This window comes from Leptinotarsa decemlineata, unplaced genomic scaffold (genome assembly GCF_025532065.1).
Source record: "Leptinotarsa decemlineata unplaced genomic scaffold, Ldec_3_MD MMD2_tig00026361_RagTag_RagTag, whole genome shotgun sequence".
Lineage (NCBI taxonomy): Eukaryota > Metazoa > Arthropoda > Insecta > Coleoptera > Chrysomelidae > Leptinotarsa > Leptinotarsa decemlineata.
In genome coordinates, this window is record NW_027412704.1 from 1,518,118 (window position 1) to 1,535,812 (window position 17,695).

The 17,695-nt window shown below is 36.6% G+C and overlaps 1 protein-coding gene and 1 long non-coding RNA gene across 2 annotated transcripts; both read left to right on the forward strand.

Moving 5' to 3' along the window:
• The first annotated feature begins 221 nt into the window (after positions 1 to 221).
• On the forward strand, positions 222 to 1,466 carry LOC141486640 (uncharacterized). Its single transcript, XR_012467963.1, has 2 exons — positions 222 to 312; positions 1,266 to 1,466. It is a non-coding gene; the product is annotated as an uncharacterized lncRNA (long non-coding RNA).
• A 3,933-nt stretch (positions 1,467 to 5,399) lies between these two features.
• Positions 5,400 to 15,638, forward strand: LOC111514823 (circadian clock-controlled protein daywake). Its single transcript, XM_074184966.1, has 5 exons — positions 5,400 to 5,561; positions 11,055 to 11,286; positions 13,153 to 13,286; positions 15,174 to 15,323; positions 15,416 to 15,638. The coding sequence occupies exons 1-5, from the start codon at positions 5,489 to 5,491 to the stop codon at positions 15,562 to 15,564; spliced, it is 738 nt and encodes a 245-aa protein (XP_074041067.1). The 5' UTR covers positions 5,400 to 5,488; the 3' UTR covers positions 15,565 to 15,638.
• Positions 15,639 to 17,695: the final 2,057 nt, after the last annotated feature.

Consider the following 17,695-nt stretch of genomic DNA (forward strand, 5'->3'; position numbering starts at 1 on the left):
AAAATAATATACCGACGCCTATGTCGAGGCGGGAATTCCTTCTCTGTGCTGTTCCAATTGGTATTGCAGTATAGGAAAGAATCCTGTGCTATTTATCGCCAGATGGTACTAGTTGACCGTCTGCGAAATGATTATTCGCAATTCAGCATTGGCGACTAATAAGGTTTTTGTTGTTTTCCTCTCTATTTGACCTTTCGTTTTTTATTTCAACTTTATTCTGTGGATTTCGATGCCGGCACACCAAGCTGACAGCCCTTTGGAATAAAATTCATTTGTTAAATTTTGCAAAGCGAATTTTCTTCTTGGTGTTAGGTAAGTGGTAATTGTAGTTTTTGAAATGAATGTATTACTGAAAGTAGTTAATTTCTAGTATTTTGGAGTCGTTATCGAAAATTAGAAATAAACTGAGGCATTCTGAGAAACCATTACTATTACCCTGAACCTATACAAAATTATCCCTGTTACAGTATTGGAAATACTATAACCTTTGATACATTTCAGTCCAACAAAAGCATGTTCACAACGATCTATTTCGATTTCAAAAAAAGTGAGAACGTATCTATTAGCTTGTTTCAAAAGTGTTGTTCCTTTCAAAGTCGTGGGTTTCTGTATCTCAATGAATATAGTGCATTACATTCAAAACGAACCACCCTGAATAACTCTTTTGGTACAATTATTTTCAGAAAAAATAAGAAAAACGTCAACAATAGTATAAAGGGGGACACAGTTTTGACGTATTCACATTTGATGTTACTTCCCCTATCGCACCCCAATTTTTTTAATGGATCACCCTGTATTGTTTCGCATTTTCAGATGCTCCATAATGGGTAGATTTCAACAAAGTATAAAATATATAGTCTGAAGCTTATGGTTCGAGAGCTACAGACTATTTGAGTAGAAAAAGAGCCACCCTAAATAACTTTTGAAACAATGATTTGCAGGAAAAATTTAAAAAACACGTCAATAATTATACAGGGAGCCACAGTTTGAAATATTCGTTCCAGAGACAAATATGGAGGAAATGAATCAGTAAAAGAGATTTTTTATTGATTCTTGAATCAAAATCTAAAGACTAGACAATGAGAAAAAAGTTTTCTATAGTGAACTTTCAAAAACTTTCCCATCAACTTCCATACAATGGTACGAACGAACTTCCATTGCCGCCCTCATATGGTTGAGAATCTCGGGAGTTATTTCTCTGCAATTCCTCATGATATTCTCTCTCAAATCTTTTTATGTTATTGATTCTATCTCATATACTTCAGACTTCAAATGACCCCATGGAAAGAACTCTACAGGAGTGGGATCCGGATACTTCAGTGGCCAAACTGTAGGACCTTTTCTGCCATTCCAGCGACCAGGAAAATGATCATCCATAAAGTGTCGCACTGGAGCTGCATAATGAGGAGGTGCACCATCCTGCTGAAATACTATGTCGTTTTCAAATAAATTTAGATCCTCCTCAATTGCCCTATTGATGCACGATTTTATTCCATTCTCCAACATATCCAAATATTTGAATTAAAGGGGTTATATTTTTAGGAGTGAATAATTTTTGGGAAAGATTTTTTTTTTGCTTTATACTACTCCATTTTGATACAAAAAAAGATAAGGGAATCTTTCAAAAAAAGGAAGGGAGTAATCAATCAAAAATAAGTAACTCTATACATGGATGTGTAGATCATGCAAAGAAGTAACTTTCAGACACAAACTGAAAGAAAGTCCTCCTGAAACAGCTACTTTCATATAAACATTGAATTACACGAAAGAAAAAATTCTTTCGGAACAAATACTTCTATATGAACACTGAATTATACAGAAGGTACTTTTCTTTACTCAGTTTGTATTTCAAACATTCGTTGTGAAATAAGATCAGATACCTATCATTCACATGAGTTCTACTTTAAATAAATGGTAAGAAATTGCACTTTCTTGGAACACTGTCATCCTCACTGGTATACATCGATGTTTCGCCGTAAGACACTTGCCCTAAGGCTCTTCAGTACCAAATTGGATAACAATAACATGAATTTCAGGATATGATGTGGTCACTTGAAATTTCTGCCCAAACATTCAGTTTTTGAGGTCGTTGGGTATGAACTTGACGGTATAAATGAGGATTCGTATCACTTCAATAGCCACAATTCTGCCGATTCACCTCTCCATTCAAACTAAACGTACATTCAATCGAAAAACAAATTTTTTACAAGAAATTCTGATGCAAGTTGATCCGTTCAGTGAAACTTTCACAAAACTCGATACGACTATCGAAATCATCTTTGTTCAATTCCTGAACTAGTCTGATCTTACATGAATGAAATTTGTACTTATGAAGGATCCTGCAAACCATTTTACGACTGATTCCTAATTCTTGGGATAACTTAGTGAGAGATTACGAATTTTCCATTAGTCCAGCGTGCCCTAAAACTGCAGTACACATAGCTTCATCGTTGACAACTCCTGAACGGTTATGCTTTTCATGGTTAACAGATTCTGTTTCCATAAATTTGTCAATAATTCTAAAACGTATTCGTGTCGTACATTTCTTCCTGAATGATTACCATTAAACATACGGGCAGCAGCTCTAGCATAGGTAATCATTATTGCAAAATGAGACAACTACAAAATGGAGAAAATATCGAATAACAGAAGCCATTGCTTTGCTTGAACGGAATTTTTTCCTAACAAAAGTAGGGTCACTCCTAGCACAATAACTCACAAACTCATGAGTAGAATATCATGAGATTTCAACACCTCTCTTTTGGAGGTAGGTAAGTCATATTTATGTGACTTTTCAGCCAACACAACTCATGCCCAAAATTCACGAAAAAATTGCATGATATCAGACATTATACGCCATTTTTCGAATATACCTCGTATCATGGTGGTGTTGAGTTTGACAAACTATCTTTGAAGATAATTAATAAATTAGTTCTGTCGTTCACTATTTAGATAGCATATTGCGTAATCAGTGAAACGAAGCGATATTGGTGTGTGATATTAACGTGTGTATTAATTTTTATCCTTTTGTATTGTTTATGATGTTAATATGACGCAATTTTCTCATACTGAAAATTTCCGTCACATTTTGTATGTACTTTCCGTGACGCAACTATGATTCATGTTATGTTATAGTATGTTTTCGCCCCAAAATGAACATATCACACAAACATCATAATGATGCTGTCAATCATTCCTATCACAAAAATTAAACGTTCCCTTCATCGATACAAAAAAAAAATTACCAGGTTTTCACCTAAGTGCACAACTATGTATTCAGAATATTAATATAATCCAAACCTGTAACTTCTCATGGAATTTATCAGAACCAGTGTTTGAAATGAAGTTGATATCCTAATTTGATATTTCGGAATTTTTTTTAACTTCAACAAAACAAATTATTACAGTTGGAGGTTGAGATTCTTGGAAAGAAGAAAAAACGTATAAGTATTTGAAGGCAAGTTTTTCAATCGCTATCTGATTAAATTTGACATATTTTGGCCTTCCAAACAGAATCTAATTGTGATAATCTGCTAATTATTGATGCAAATTATACCATATTCGCGTGTAAATTTTCCTTCGTGTCAAACAAATCTGTAGCTGACGAATCAACATTTTTTGTAATTTTAATGAATAATTGCTATTCTCAGTATATCGTGAGTTTAAAAAAATAACCAAGAAACGCTACGGTATAAATAATAATAATAATAATGTTGATTTGTGAAAATACATCTCTGCTCTGGTATCGGTCCACCATCGTCGTTCATAAAATTATTTTGTTCACTTATTTCTACACTCTAGGCATCTACATGCCTGTTGTTGTTAACTTGTCTAACTAATCTCAATGAACAAAACTTTATGGAATGGTAATGAAGGAAGATCTTACTATCTAATTACGAAAAAAGTTATTTGAAAGATACCTAAAGCTCTATCGTACCTACTACCAGCTAGTGTTATTGTCAATTCTATAACTAAAGCTCTGTCGAGTACTTACCTGCTGATTTTATTGGTAATTCGATATCTATAGCTCTTTCGATTACCTGTTTTGTTTTATTGTCAATTCGGTAGCTGAAACCCTGCTAGTTTTATCATCAGTTCGAAACCTACCTACTACCTGCTGGTTTTATTGCCGATTACTTACCTGATGATTTTATTGTCAATTTGATACCGTTAGCCCTGTCGAGTACCTGAGACCTGCTGGTTTCATTGTCAATTCGGTAGCTGAAGCCCTGCTGGTTTCATTTTCAGTTCTGTACCTACAGCCCTGTTGGGTTTCTATTACCTGCTGGTTTCATTGTCAATTCGGTAGCTGAAGTCCTGTTTGTTTTATTGCCAGTTCGATGCCTGCAGCCATGTCGAATATCCACTACCTGCTGGTTTCATTGTCAATTCTGTAGCTAATGCCCTGTCGATTACCCACCTGCTGGTTTTATTGTCTATCCAGTACCTAAAGCCCTGACGAGGACTTACTACCTGTTTCATTGTTCTGAAGTACTCACCTGCTAATTTTATTGTCAATTCGATGCCTATAGTCCTGTCGAGTTCCGGGTGCCTGCTGGTTTTATTGTCAATTTGGTAGCTAAAGCCCTGCTAGCTTTATCGTCATTTCGATTCCTACCTGCTATCTGCTGGTTTTATTGTCAATTCTGCAGATTAATCCATGTCGATTACTCACCTGTTAATTTTATTGTCAATTCGATACATATTGCCCTGTCGATTGCCTAGATCTTGCTAGTTTCATTGTCAATTCGGTAGCTAAAGCCCTGCTGGTTTTATCGTCAGTTCGGTACCGAGTACCTACTACCCGCTGGATTCATTGTCAATTCTGTGGCTAAATCCCTGTCGATTACCTACCTGCTGGTTTTATTGTCAATCAGGTACTTAAAGCCCTGTGGAGTACCTACTACCTGCTGATTTTATTGTCAAATCGATACCGTAAGTGATGTCGAGTACCTACTACCTTCTGGTTTTATTGTCAATTCTGTAGCTAAAGCCCTGTCGAGTATCTACCTGCTGGTTTTATTGTCAAACCGGACCTAAATCCCTGTCGAGTACTTACTAGTTTCATTGTCAATTCTGTAGCTAAAGCCCCGTTGAGTACATAGTACCTGCTGGTTTTTTGTTAACTTTCTAGCTGAAGCCCTGTCCTGTACCTATCAGCTGGTTTTACTGTCAATTCATTGTATCTCGGAAAATACTTCGATTTCAGAATTGAAATACGCTTGACTTGTCCAAACCATAGGCTTTTTCCAGATGTGTCGAATACTCAATTTTTTCATTAATTTCTTCCTACAATTAGGAACCACTGAATCATCGCTGATGATAGACATTGATCGAAGTTTTCACCTTGATACTCGGTCGGAAGCAGTGGTGGGAGTCATTTCGAGAAGTAGCGATCGGCTTGATATAAAAAGAAAAATTTTGTGGCATGTGTTGTATTGGTGAAACCGAATTTTGGAAGTGATTCTGTTTTGAAAATCGATTCAAAATGGCGTGGACAAGTTTATCTATCATTTTGGTTGGTGTATTGTATAGTGTTGATTCAGTAATATTGCCTTTACGTAAGTTTGTTTTATCAGTAATTCTTCTTGACTTCTTTTGATAAAATTTCCTTATAAACAGCAGTTTCACGAAAATATATACTATTTATTCATCCGTGATGATAAAACTATATTGTGTGAAAATTGTTTCATGGATTATATAGTGTCACACATAAAGTCCGCATCGAATGGGACTTTTTTTTGTTCATCTCTTCAAGCAACTTTTGATATCTCCATTAGGTTGTGCTTTAAAAATGATGCCAAATGACATGCAAATGACCGATCAAGTGATTTTTCTTCCCTGTCAAATTTGACATTTTTTCCAAAAAATGTTCAGAAAAGCAGTTATTGCTCGAAATTTCGAAAATCGGTAAAGAGAAAAGAAGTATTTTTACAGTTTTTCGAAAATTTGACATTTGCCGGTTTCTCAAATTTAGCCAAACCTCAACAAAGTTAGTGCTTTATGCCTAAATTCTCTTTCCAACGCATTTATATTACCAATTGCAATTCTAAATACAACTCATTTCGCAAAAATTTAAAACACCAGAAAAAATTATGACAAAAATGTTGCAAAGTTGATACAGTTTTTAAAAACAGATGAATATTTCACTTTATTTCTACTTTCTGTGAAATAGTTTGATACATAAGCATAATTAAAAAACAATATCAATGAAAAGTCAATAATTTATTCTTTACTGCACTTTTCAAACAGTTAAACTTTGATTTACTAATTACGAAGAATTACAATAACTGAATTGATCAAAATTAACGTTGAATGACTTGAAGTACGTCAGTTTCCCAGTAGTAACTGAGAAAACAATGACCACTTGTAATTCGAATTATCTGGACATCGGTGTAGGTATTCCTCAAGGATCCGTAGTGGGCCCAATATTGTTCCTTATATATGTAAATGATATCGTCAGAGCGAATCCATATAGTTCACATTGTATGCAGACGATGTGTCTATATTTATTTCCTAACAGTCTGGTTATTCTCTAGAAAAAATATATTATGAAGTTCTTTCTAATCTCTGTGATTGGTTTTGCATGAATCCATTGCATCTGAATGCAAAAAAATACATCCACCCGTTGAAATGTGGATTTAACACCTCGGAAGAGTTTTAATTCCCTTTCTTGAGTTAGTTAGATACGGTTTTATGACAAATTCTATACAGTTTTCTGCATGTCACTAAAAAAAATTGAGTTTTATTATTATCATAAATAATATCTTTCTATATCATCATTGATTTTATCTATGCTTTAGATTTTTCACACGACTGAAAATCCCGACAAAAAAACGTTCATCTAATAAAAGCACCAAAGTTACTGTTTGATTCATCGTCGAGCTATGTCAAAACTAAAAACGTGAACTTTTCAACATTCTTTTAGAAATGTAACCTTGTAAAATGAATCTTGGACGATTATATTTCCAAGTGAATCGAACAAAGTTGAAAAATCCAAAAAGAGAAAGGAGGTTGAAACTAGAGGTTGAAATTCATTTATTAAATGATAACATTGACCATTTTTTGCACATAGATAATATTTGTCAATAACCTTCTTTATTCTTCTAAACCAAATTTCTTGATGAAATCGTTTATGCTGGTTTGAAAAGTAAACGAAAACAAAACAGTAATGTGTTGCCTAGCAATACCTTCTCTTTTTGAAAGCGATGACTATTTACTGTTGACCACACAAATCGTGATAGTCTGCTTAAAAATTAAAAAACACGTTCACCAAGTGCTATGATAGTGAAAAAATTTGTCACTAAATAGGGAAAAAGAGTTGCTTTCCATACCATTTATTTATTTATTCTTCATTCTTATATTGTGTACTGAAAAATATGTATTGAAATATACGGAATACTTTTTAGAGTAACATATTAAAAAAAGGAATACAAATTATGAAATTACGTAACAACAACAAACATTATTTGGCACTCCGGGACGACTTGACTGGTTTCAGTGGCGCATTTGCTTTTTCAGCTGCAGGAAAACCCGGGAAAACCTGCAGCATCACATCATCTGAAGATCTTGATCTGCCAATGTCCTCTCTTTCATAGAATAAAATGTAGGTTGTCTCCAGAGGCTCCAAGGACTCCAATAAATTCAAGATATCGCCAGAAGATCATGGTAGTGGTCTGGTAGTCTTCATCTATTTCAAACCTTCGTAAGAGTTTGGTGCTTCTGCCAGAGGTTGAGTCATTATTACGTTGACTGGTGCCTCAACTATACTTGCTTTCTCATAATAGTCAGTTAGTTTGGCAGACGTTTGGCAATACAGTTGATCATCTGAAAGTTTTCAGACGATTCAACAAAAAGTGTTAAGAATAATTATATGAAAAAGAAAATATTCATGTCAACGTTTCAGAAATATCATTATCATTTTGAAACTGATGAAATGTCTGTCAAAATCCACTAGAATAGCATGAATTTTGATATCAGTCTTCTATTAAAGCTAGACTGAGAAATGAACGAAATTTTTAGGAACAATCCCCAGGCTCTTTTTCTTCAATTAACATTTTACTTCAATGACCATCAATTTGGATTTTTTTTCATTCTCCAAATCATCTAAAGGAACAATTTATTCAGGCCAGTCTTTACCTACCTACACAGTAGGTTCATGGACTGGCACCTATCAGAAAACAACTACTTTCCTGGCTAATACCACGAAGAGTGTTGGATTATATCCGACAGGAGTCAGTGCAGTATTCTTCACTGAAGTTATTCCTGCATATGCTGTTGGCTATTCAGCTGCCGAAGTAGATTTTCAAGTATTGGAGCACACTTGCAATCCTTTCCGTAACTTTTGTGTGAAATATTTGTTTATCTCCGTTAAAGAAGCACCTATTGTCCACCCCAAATCGTTGATACACCCTGTATGTCATCCTACATGCCCTTAAAAAGTATTTCAGTCCAGGTCGCCATCCTACGCGGGACAGCAAAGCGTTTTGTGAACTTTCTTGCACTACTTGCATCTTCATTGCTTGTCCAATTTCATTCCGCAATAAATCGAATATACATTTCTTGAAACAACAAGAATTACATAATATTCCGGTTTCTCACACCCACATGAATTATTGATGGTCAATTAAAACTCTACCCAAATGTATCGGTCTATCTTCCTCTTCCACTGAATTCTGCAAGGACAATCATGATTCGGTCTAGGTTAGCCAAAGTCCATTTGCGTCAATACTTTATTTCTTGTATGTATTTTTAAACTAATAGGTATAAATTAGCTGAGAACGGAAAGTATACCAGTTCGCCGATGATTAAAAAACATACAAGAAGAACCATGAGGATTTATCATTCAAAACAATATTGATATGATTACAACCCTTCAAATTCAGGGCCCCGCAAAGATGCTCGACGACCGGACAGGAAATATTCCGGCGCCCTATATAAAATATTGTAGAACTTGTGCCTCTTCTTTATGAATATTTGATACGCTGTCAGCAATTCGGTTTCATATCTTCAATCCTCGCGTATTCTGTCCTCTCATGGGTCTCTCCAGTTTCGGAAGCAGGCAAAAGTCGCAGGGGGCCAAATCTGGTGGATGCGGTGGCTGAGGCATGACTATAATGTTGTTTTTGGCCGAATGATTATGAAAAAACTATGTTTTTGAACATTCACTGTAGATATTTTTTTCTTCTTATAGTAAAGTCATCAGATTTTGATTCGAAAATTAATAAGAAAATCTCTTTTTCTGATTTATTCCTTCTATATTTGTCTCGAGAGGAAATATTTCAAAATGTTGCCTTCTTTATAATTGTTGACCTGTTTTTCTATATTTCCTGCAAATCATTGTTTCAAAAGTTATTCAGGGTGGTTCGTTATAAATGTAATGCAGTGTATATACGCTACACATTGAAATACACACATCGGAAAAGTCTAGGGATATTTTTAAAAATGGCAATAACTTTTTTTTAGATCGCTTTAGGGAAAAAAAGTTGACGAGTAATTATTAAACGAATGTAACTTACAACAAAATTTATTAAATGGTCAAAAATACTGGGTGCGCATATAAGCAAAACTAAAAAAAATATGGCTCTTCTTTGGCACCCCGAAAAAAATCATAATACAAAAAAAATTGAAATCAGTACAAAGTATGGCCTCCACGCTGGTTTATTACGGCCCTACATCTATCGTGCATCGAAAAAATGAGATTTTCAATGTCTTGTTGAGGTACATTTGCCCATTCAGCGATTAAAAGCTTTCTCAATTGAAACGTTGTGTGAATGTTTCCCATATGCGGAGTAATTCTTCGTTGAAGCATGTCCCACACATGCTCGATGGGATTCAGGTCCGGTGATTGTGCTGGCCATGGCAATACATCAACTCCTTCGTTGGTGAGCCAGTCAGTCACTAGACGCGCGACATGTGGACGAGCATTATCGTGCATTAGGTGGAAGTTTTCACCAACAGCACCAGCAAACGGACGGACGATAGGTAGAAGAATGGTGTCGAGGTACTGTCGAGCTGTGAGGGAGCGATTTGGAAAAACGAGATCGGTTCTGCCGCCGATCATGATTCCGCCCCATAGCATTACTGCACCACCTCTGTATCTGTGGACTTCCTGGACGTGCCTCAAACGTTCATTATTTCCAGGTCGTCTCCACAGTCTTACTCGACGAGAATCTGGATGAAATCCAAATCTGGATTCGTCTGTAAACAAAACTGTGACCCAATCATTTGCATCCCAGTTTTGATGTTCTTGACACCACTCTAATCTTCTACCGCGATTGCCTCTCGACAAAGGTGGATATCTAAGTGACCTTCTGTTGTGGAGATCTGCTTCATGCAGTCGATTTCTGACAGTATAACGACCAATGGTTACCTGGTGCGTCTGCTGCAACACGTTAGCCAACTCAGGTGCTGTGATTGTCGGTTGTCTTCTTGCGGTTAAGACCAAAAATCGGTCTTGAACTGCAGTTGTAGCGCGTCCTCGCCCTGGACGCTGGACTACCAGTTTCACGGAAACGCCGCCACAATCGACTGATAACACTTTGGGAGACCCCCAAACGAAGAGCTACATCATTTTGTCGCATGCCACCTTGAAGAAGCCCTACAGCTCTATTCATCTCAGCCAATGGTAAGTGATGGCGTTCCATGTTAAAGCACAATATTTCCAGTTTAATTGCTGAGCAAGAACTGCATAGAATGTACAAACTCGACACTTTCAGATTATTCATTTTAGCCGAAAACCTACAGTTTGTAAAAAACTTGATAAAAGATTAGTTACCGTTTTTGCAGGCTTTGTTCAACCCATAGAAATCTACAGGGTGGTCGAGTGTACCAATTTAATCGACCTCATGCTTTTATTTTTATGATATTTAGTATGTTATAAAAATATCCCTAGACTTTTCCGATGTGTGTATATAATGCCTTTGATCTCAATTGGCAAATGGTTAAACTTTTGTTTTTCATTATATATGAAAGACCTCTCAATTCGTTGGTCTTGTGGTATAACTTTATTGAAAAGTTACTAATTATTGAAATTAGTCTAAATATCGTTTCAGCTCCTTACTTAAACGCATGTAAGAAAGGTTCCCCAGATTTTGATGAGTGTGTTACAAGAGAAGCATTAAATGGGCTTCCTGGTGTACTCAAAGGGGACCGCAAATATGGTATTCCTAAGTTCAACCCGCTGAAGATAAGCGCAGTCAAATTAGAAACTGCTGGAAATTTAGTGATAAATCTCAAAGATGTCGAAATTTTTGGACTGGATAAAACCGTTTTGAAAAAAACCAAGTAAGTATTTATTGAGTATTGAGTATTGTCAGCGTTCTGTAACAATGAAGGTGATTGACAATGCTTCATGATGAATTTCATCAGTTCGGACTTCCATTGTCTGGTATTATATGAAATGATATGAAATCCCTGAAAGAACTAATAAAAAAAAAGAATAAAAAAAGAATAGCTGAAAATAACAATTATATCAACCAAAAAACCTGAAATGAAATTACAGTGAAACAAAATAATACAAGTAAAAATAGAACAATTGAACAAAAAATTAAAAATATCAAGAATTAAGAGATTCTAAACCAAGTTACTTCATGACGTTTCGATTGTTAATATCCACAATCGTCTTCAAGTGATGACTGGACTAATTCCTCCGAGAGATGACTATATATAGGTCGTTCGAGTACTTTCACTCATCCCCGCTTTCCATTTTCCGCTTCACTGGTTCCGTGGGAGATGACCGTTTTGGCGGGAGTTGGCCATTTTTCGCTTGATGATGGGTTTCCATATGTTGCGTATTTCTACGCTGGCTTGGCTGAATACGTTGTTGGACAACATGTATGCGGCTTCCTTGAATTTTCTCCTAAACCAATGTTCCCCTCTGTGCAAGATCTCAGCTTGGGACCACTCGATGTTGTGTTGATGGGCCCAAACATGGTCTGCTATTCCTGATTTGCTCGTTTCCCCTCGCTGTGTGTGTTTCTTGTGCTCGACAATGCGAACATTTAATGGCCTCTTAGTTTCACCAATATAGGATTTTCCGCACTCACAGGGTATCCGGTAAATGCAATTCTTGGAATCGCAGTCCGCGTTTGGTGGCCTGGTTTTCGTGAGGCTGCTACGGATAGTGTTACCGGATCTGAAGCAGGTTCTGATGTTGTACTTGGAACCAATTCTTCTCATCCTCTCCGATAATCCTCTGATGTAGAGAAGTGCAAGCACTGGCTATGACGGCTTCTCTTCCTTCAAGGCTCCTGCTGTCTTCTAGCCAAAGTCTTTTCTACCATTGCTTTGGAGTAGCCATTCCGTTGAAGATCATTTTTGATGATGTCTAGTTCCTTCACGAGACCTTCCTTCGTATTACAGAGCCCAAAAGCACGGTCCAATAGAGTCGTGATGATTCCTCGTTTAGTCGATTGATGGTGGTTGGATTCGTGGTTCAGATACTGTCCCGTATGAGTGGGTTTTCGGTATACAGATGTTACCCACTTAGTGTCGGTCCTCTTCACCAAAACGTCTAAGAATGGCAATTCGTTGTGGATTTCCTTCTCCATTGTGGAATTGATGGAAGGTCTCACGCTGTTGATGTGTTTCAGGAAGGCGTCTAGTTCAGTATTCCCATGGTTCCATATTATGAAGGTATCAATATATCTCTACCAGACTCGAGGTTTCTTGTGGGCTCCTTCACTCTAGTACTAGCCCTGAGGTAACACGTTGTCTGTTCAAGGCTAATAGGACTTGTCTGCTGTCTGGGCAGATTGTTATGTTTCTTCCAAAAATTCCTTTCCTGGCGATTGAGATACCAGCCAGTTCTATTTGGACCAGGCTGGTATTTCTTCCTATTCCCCACTTAATTCTTAGGCTTAGTGATCTGGAGTACACTCCACACCCTGATCCTTCTCTGGTTTTTGAGCCGTCTGTATATATGCGTATTGCATTTGTAGTATCTGACCCTGTACTCTGTTTTATTTGTATTTCGTAGGGTTTATCAAACACAAACCTGAGTTCAATTGCATTACTGGTTACCTGCAGCAGAGGTTGCGGAGTAAGCGCTTCTCGCCATAGACCCAGCCTCAATTGACCCATTCCTACCAGCCTTGCGCAATCATAACATTTCCATTTTCGATTCCCTAAAAAAAATTTTTTTATTTCCAGGCTTGACCCATATGGCCAAACGCTCTCTGTGGATTTCGCTGTAGATAACTTGGTTATCTTGGGAAAATATGATATGGATGGAAAAATTCTGGTACTGCCACTGAAAGGAAATGGAGATTGTAACATTACTGCAAGTGAGAAGTTTTTTTTTGTTGGTTATTTGACAATATTCACATCTTTTCTGAATTAGGATACGAGCTTCTAATCATGATTAAAATTCAACTGAAACTTTTGAGAAAAAAACTTTCTCTCGATGAAGGATACAATCAATTCCTCAACACAAATTCTGTTAGAGTTATACACTCATGTTTACCAAACGATCGAACTTCCCAATGAGTTTATAGTTTTACCTTTTGAACTATGAAACTTTAAAAGCTGCAAGGCTGCTAAATAAAGTAGAATTTTTACACTAGCTACTGGTGTAAATAAACAAAACATTGCCCAAAGAACACTAAAGAACACTTCAACCTCATTTGACCATCTCAATTGTTAAACTTAATTGTTATTTCACTGTTGAGAAAGAAAGTAATTGTTCAGGAGTACGAAAAAATTTCATTCAATCGAATACTAAATCTGGAATGACATTTTTTTTCATATTAAACGATTATTTCCTCAGTTTTTGGATTATATTCGGCTGTGAAGTGAGAATGGTTGAATAGAAACGTTCTTCAGGTTGAAATAATGATAACGTTTGATTTTCATCAGTTTGGACTTCCATTGTCTAATATGATATAAAATGATTTAAAATCTTCAAAAAAATCAATAAATTAGATCAAAAAATTCTGAAATGACATTACAGTAGCTCCAGAGATTCAGCTACTCAAAACTTGTCCAGATTTTTATTGCCAATAATATAACCATTACAAGAAAAAACCTCATCTTTTGTGAAAAATTCAAGGCATTTTGTCAAACTACTAAGGGCAATCGAAATCACAGACTTAGATTAATTGATCAGTTTTGACGTTCCGTTTGAAACGTTCCGTTTGAGAAAACACTTCAAATCATACAAAGGAAGCTATCTGAAGACGAGAAACTGGAAGACAGAACTAATTTATCTGTTTAAAAATCTGTTTAACGTCTGTTTTTCCGTTAATCAGCTGTCGCTCCCATACGAAGGACAACTCTCACAAGTTGAGAAACTTGTGCGAGCTAAAGACTAACGATATCTTACCTTTTAACGTGTGATTCCTAACACGGTTGCAGAATCATCCCAGCTTCAACCAGATAAATTCTCTCGAAAACAATATCTGGTCGAGGCGGGAATCGAACCCACGGCTTTCCGATCGTGAGTCGGGCGCACTACCACCGTGGCCAATTCCACAACTCCTCTAGCACAACACAACCTATAGCAGTCATCATGGAATTATTAGGATGATGTGTACGAAACTGCTAAGTCCAACTGAAAGACGAATTATTTACGTAAGATGGAGTGCCAATGGGATCGCCACTTTCACTGGTTATAGCCAACATACGCTCTGTGATACGAAGAAAGGTTTCGAAAGGGAACTAGGCATCATCAAAACTGATCTTCAACGAAATGGTTACTCCAAAGAGTAATCATCAGAGGATTGTCGGAAAGGATAAGAAGCTTGCATTTTCGCGTTCCCAGTATTATAACTCACCAACAGGATACGTTTGTTTGGTCTATCTAGAACGTAACATATCCTTCATGATGCCGCCAAAGTTCAACAGTCATAAATCAAATCCGACGCTTAATCTGTTGGAAAAGTATCGATACCGAAAAACCGGGTGATCGATCTCGATCGTTATGAATAAAATAATGGAAGTTAATGCAATGGATCCAGATAAAGAAAACAGAAGACACGAAGTGGGTTTGATACTCCCAATTTTCAGTTTGTTGAGATTGATCGATTAACTTTATAAGTAGAATGTATAACCAAAATTGAAGCCATAAAAACTAGCAATTCTCTACACTATTATTTTTGTTGTTGAGTTGACGAATTGGGAAAGTTTAATCGGCATGGGAAATAGCAGTTAAACAATCTTCAATTTTGTTTCAGCTGATCTCGATTTCAAATATAAAACCACATATAAAGTCACAGAAAAGAACGGGGAATCACACATGTATTTGGACCAACAAAGCCTTGATTTCAATAGTACAAGATTCTATTTCCAGTTTGATAACCTTTTCAATGGAGACCCGGTGCTAGGTGAGTGGAAATAAAGAATTTGGAGTATAGTAAACCGTATATGTAACCGTATAGCAAAAAGAAGAATAAACTACATCTATATATTGTTCCAGGTCCCAATACTAATAAGGTTTTGAACGATGAGTGGGAGTCTGTCCTTATGGAAATAAAACCTGCGATTGGAGAAGCAGTTTCAGCTGTCGCTTCATCTATTGTCAACAGTATCAGTGAAAGAGTTCCTTACAGATTTATAGTCCTGTAGGTCTGAAGCAGTGGCTTGTTTATTTCTCATAAATCTCATTAACTAGTATCGAAAATTAAAGATATTTATTTTGTTTTGTCTGTTTCAATTACATTCTCCGTATTGAGAGAAGATTCTTACCGCATACGAGATGAATACAGTTGCAACAATAAGTGTGAATATAATTATACATACAGTGCTAGTCAAAAGTCCCCTCCCCCCCTTGTATCTTTTGAACGGGTATACTTATAATAACGAAATTTGGAGGGTGGAAATAAACGGATGTAGGCTTCTTAACTGGTCATAACAGGTGACGCAATAGTCATATATGACGTCACAAGGCCACTGTGACCAAAAATTTTAAATGGGACCCTATGGCAAGTGACAGCTCGTTTGAAAGGTATTGGAAATACCTTTTCAGTCATACCAATTTTGTTTGGGTTTCGGCTGATTTTGATTGATAAATTGAAGAAATACGAAAATTATAGTTTCGCATTTAATTAATAAAGATTTAAGAACCAGTTCTTATAATAAGTGTTCAAAATGTGCTCCATCTACTTCCTGGCAGTAATGCATCCTATTGCTAAACTCTTGTCGTACTCGTCCCAGTGTGTCAGCGGAAATTGCCCTACATTCTTCAACAATTCGTTGTTTCAGAATGGCAATACTGTCAGGTGCTGTAGCGTAAACCTTAGATTTCAAGTACCCCCATAGAAAAAAATCTAATGGTGTAAGGTCCGGTGACCGAGCTGGCCATTCGATCGAACCTCGTCGTCCAATCCATCTACCACGATATTCTTCATCTAGGTAACGTCTTACTGCACCGTAATAGTGTGCAGGAGCACCATCTTGTTGAAACGTTATTTCCAAGTTGTCGAATTCATCTGGATTATCTTCTAGAATTTCAAGAATTAACGCCTCAATATCAGTTTGTAACATCTCCAGATACAATTCACCGGTTAAGTTAGCATTGAGAAAAAGAGGCCCAACTATGTGGTTTCCCAAAATACCTGCCCAAACATTTACTTTTTCTGGAAATTGAGTATGTTTTTCACGAAAGATGTGAGGATTTGTGTCACTCCAATACCTCACATTTTGAGTGTTAACATTTCCATTGAGAAAGAAAGTACTTTCGTCACTAAAACAAATTGTCTGTATGTAGCCTGGTTGTTGGTTCATTTTATCGGACATAGTTTCACAGAATTCTAGTCTTCGGTCGGGGTCATCATCTGAAAGTTGGTGCACCATTTTTAATTTGTATGGATGAAATTTGTTTTTAGCCAACACCCTATGTACTGTCCTTTGACTGACTTCACAGATAGACGCAACTTGGGCTGTGGAAGAAGTAGGGTTCACTACCATTTCTCCAAGTATGTCAATTTTTTTGTCATCACTAATTGTTGGTCGACCAGATCGTTTGGCATCTTGAACACTACCTGATGCTTCAAACTTCCGAAGAAGCTCCCTCAAATAAACCCTCGATATAGGGCGATCGGGGTACCTCTCATTAAACAGTCGTTCCGCTGCATGGAAATTGTTTTTACATTCACCAATTATTAAGATAGCTGCTACTTTGTCGGCTACAGTACGTACCATTTTGCCTATGTAAACACTTAAACGTCTCGTTAAACAATAGCTTAAGTAAATTTTCAAGGTATAAACACTTTTGACAAGTAGATAATTCAAACACGTCAACCTTTTTGACAATGAACCAGAGGCGTACTTTAAAATCTTTATTAATTAAATGCGAAACAATAATTTTCGTATTTCTTCAATTTATCAATCAAAATCAGCCGAAACCCAAACAAAATTAGTATGACTGAATAGGTATTTTTAATACCTTTCAAACGAGCTGTCACTTGCCATAGGGTCCCATTTAAAATTTTTGGTCACAGTGGCCTTGTGACGTCATTTATGACTATTGCGTCACCCGTTATGACCAGTTAAGAAGCCTACATCCGTTTATTTCCACCCTCCAAATTTCATTATCATAAGTATACCCGTTCCAAAGATACGAGGGGGGGAGGGGACTTTTGACTAGCACTGTATATTTTGTGATATACGGATTAATTGGTCTATTGTCAGCTTTCTGATACGAGATCAGGTGCTGTTGAGGCCCAGAGGGAAAATGCATATACTGAGACTAAGATTG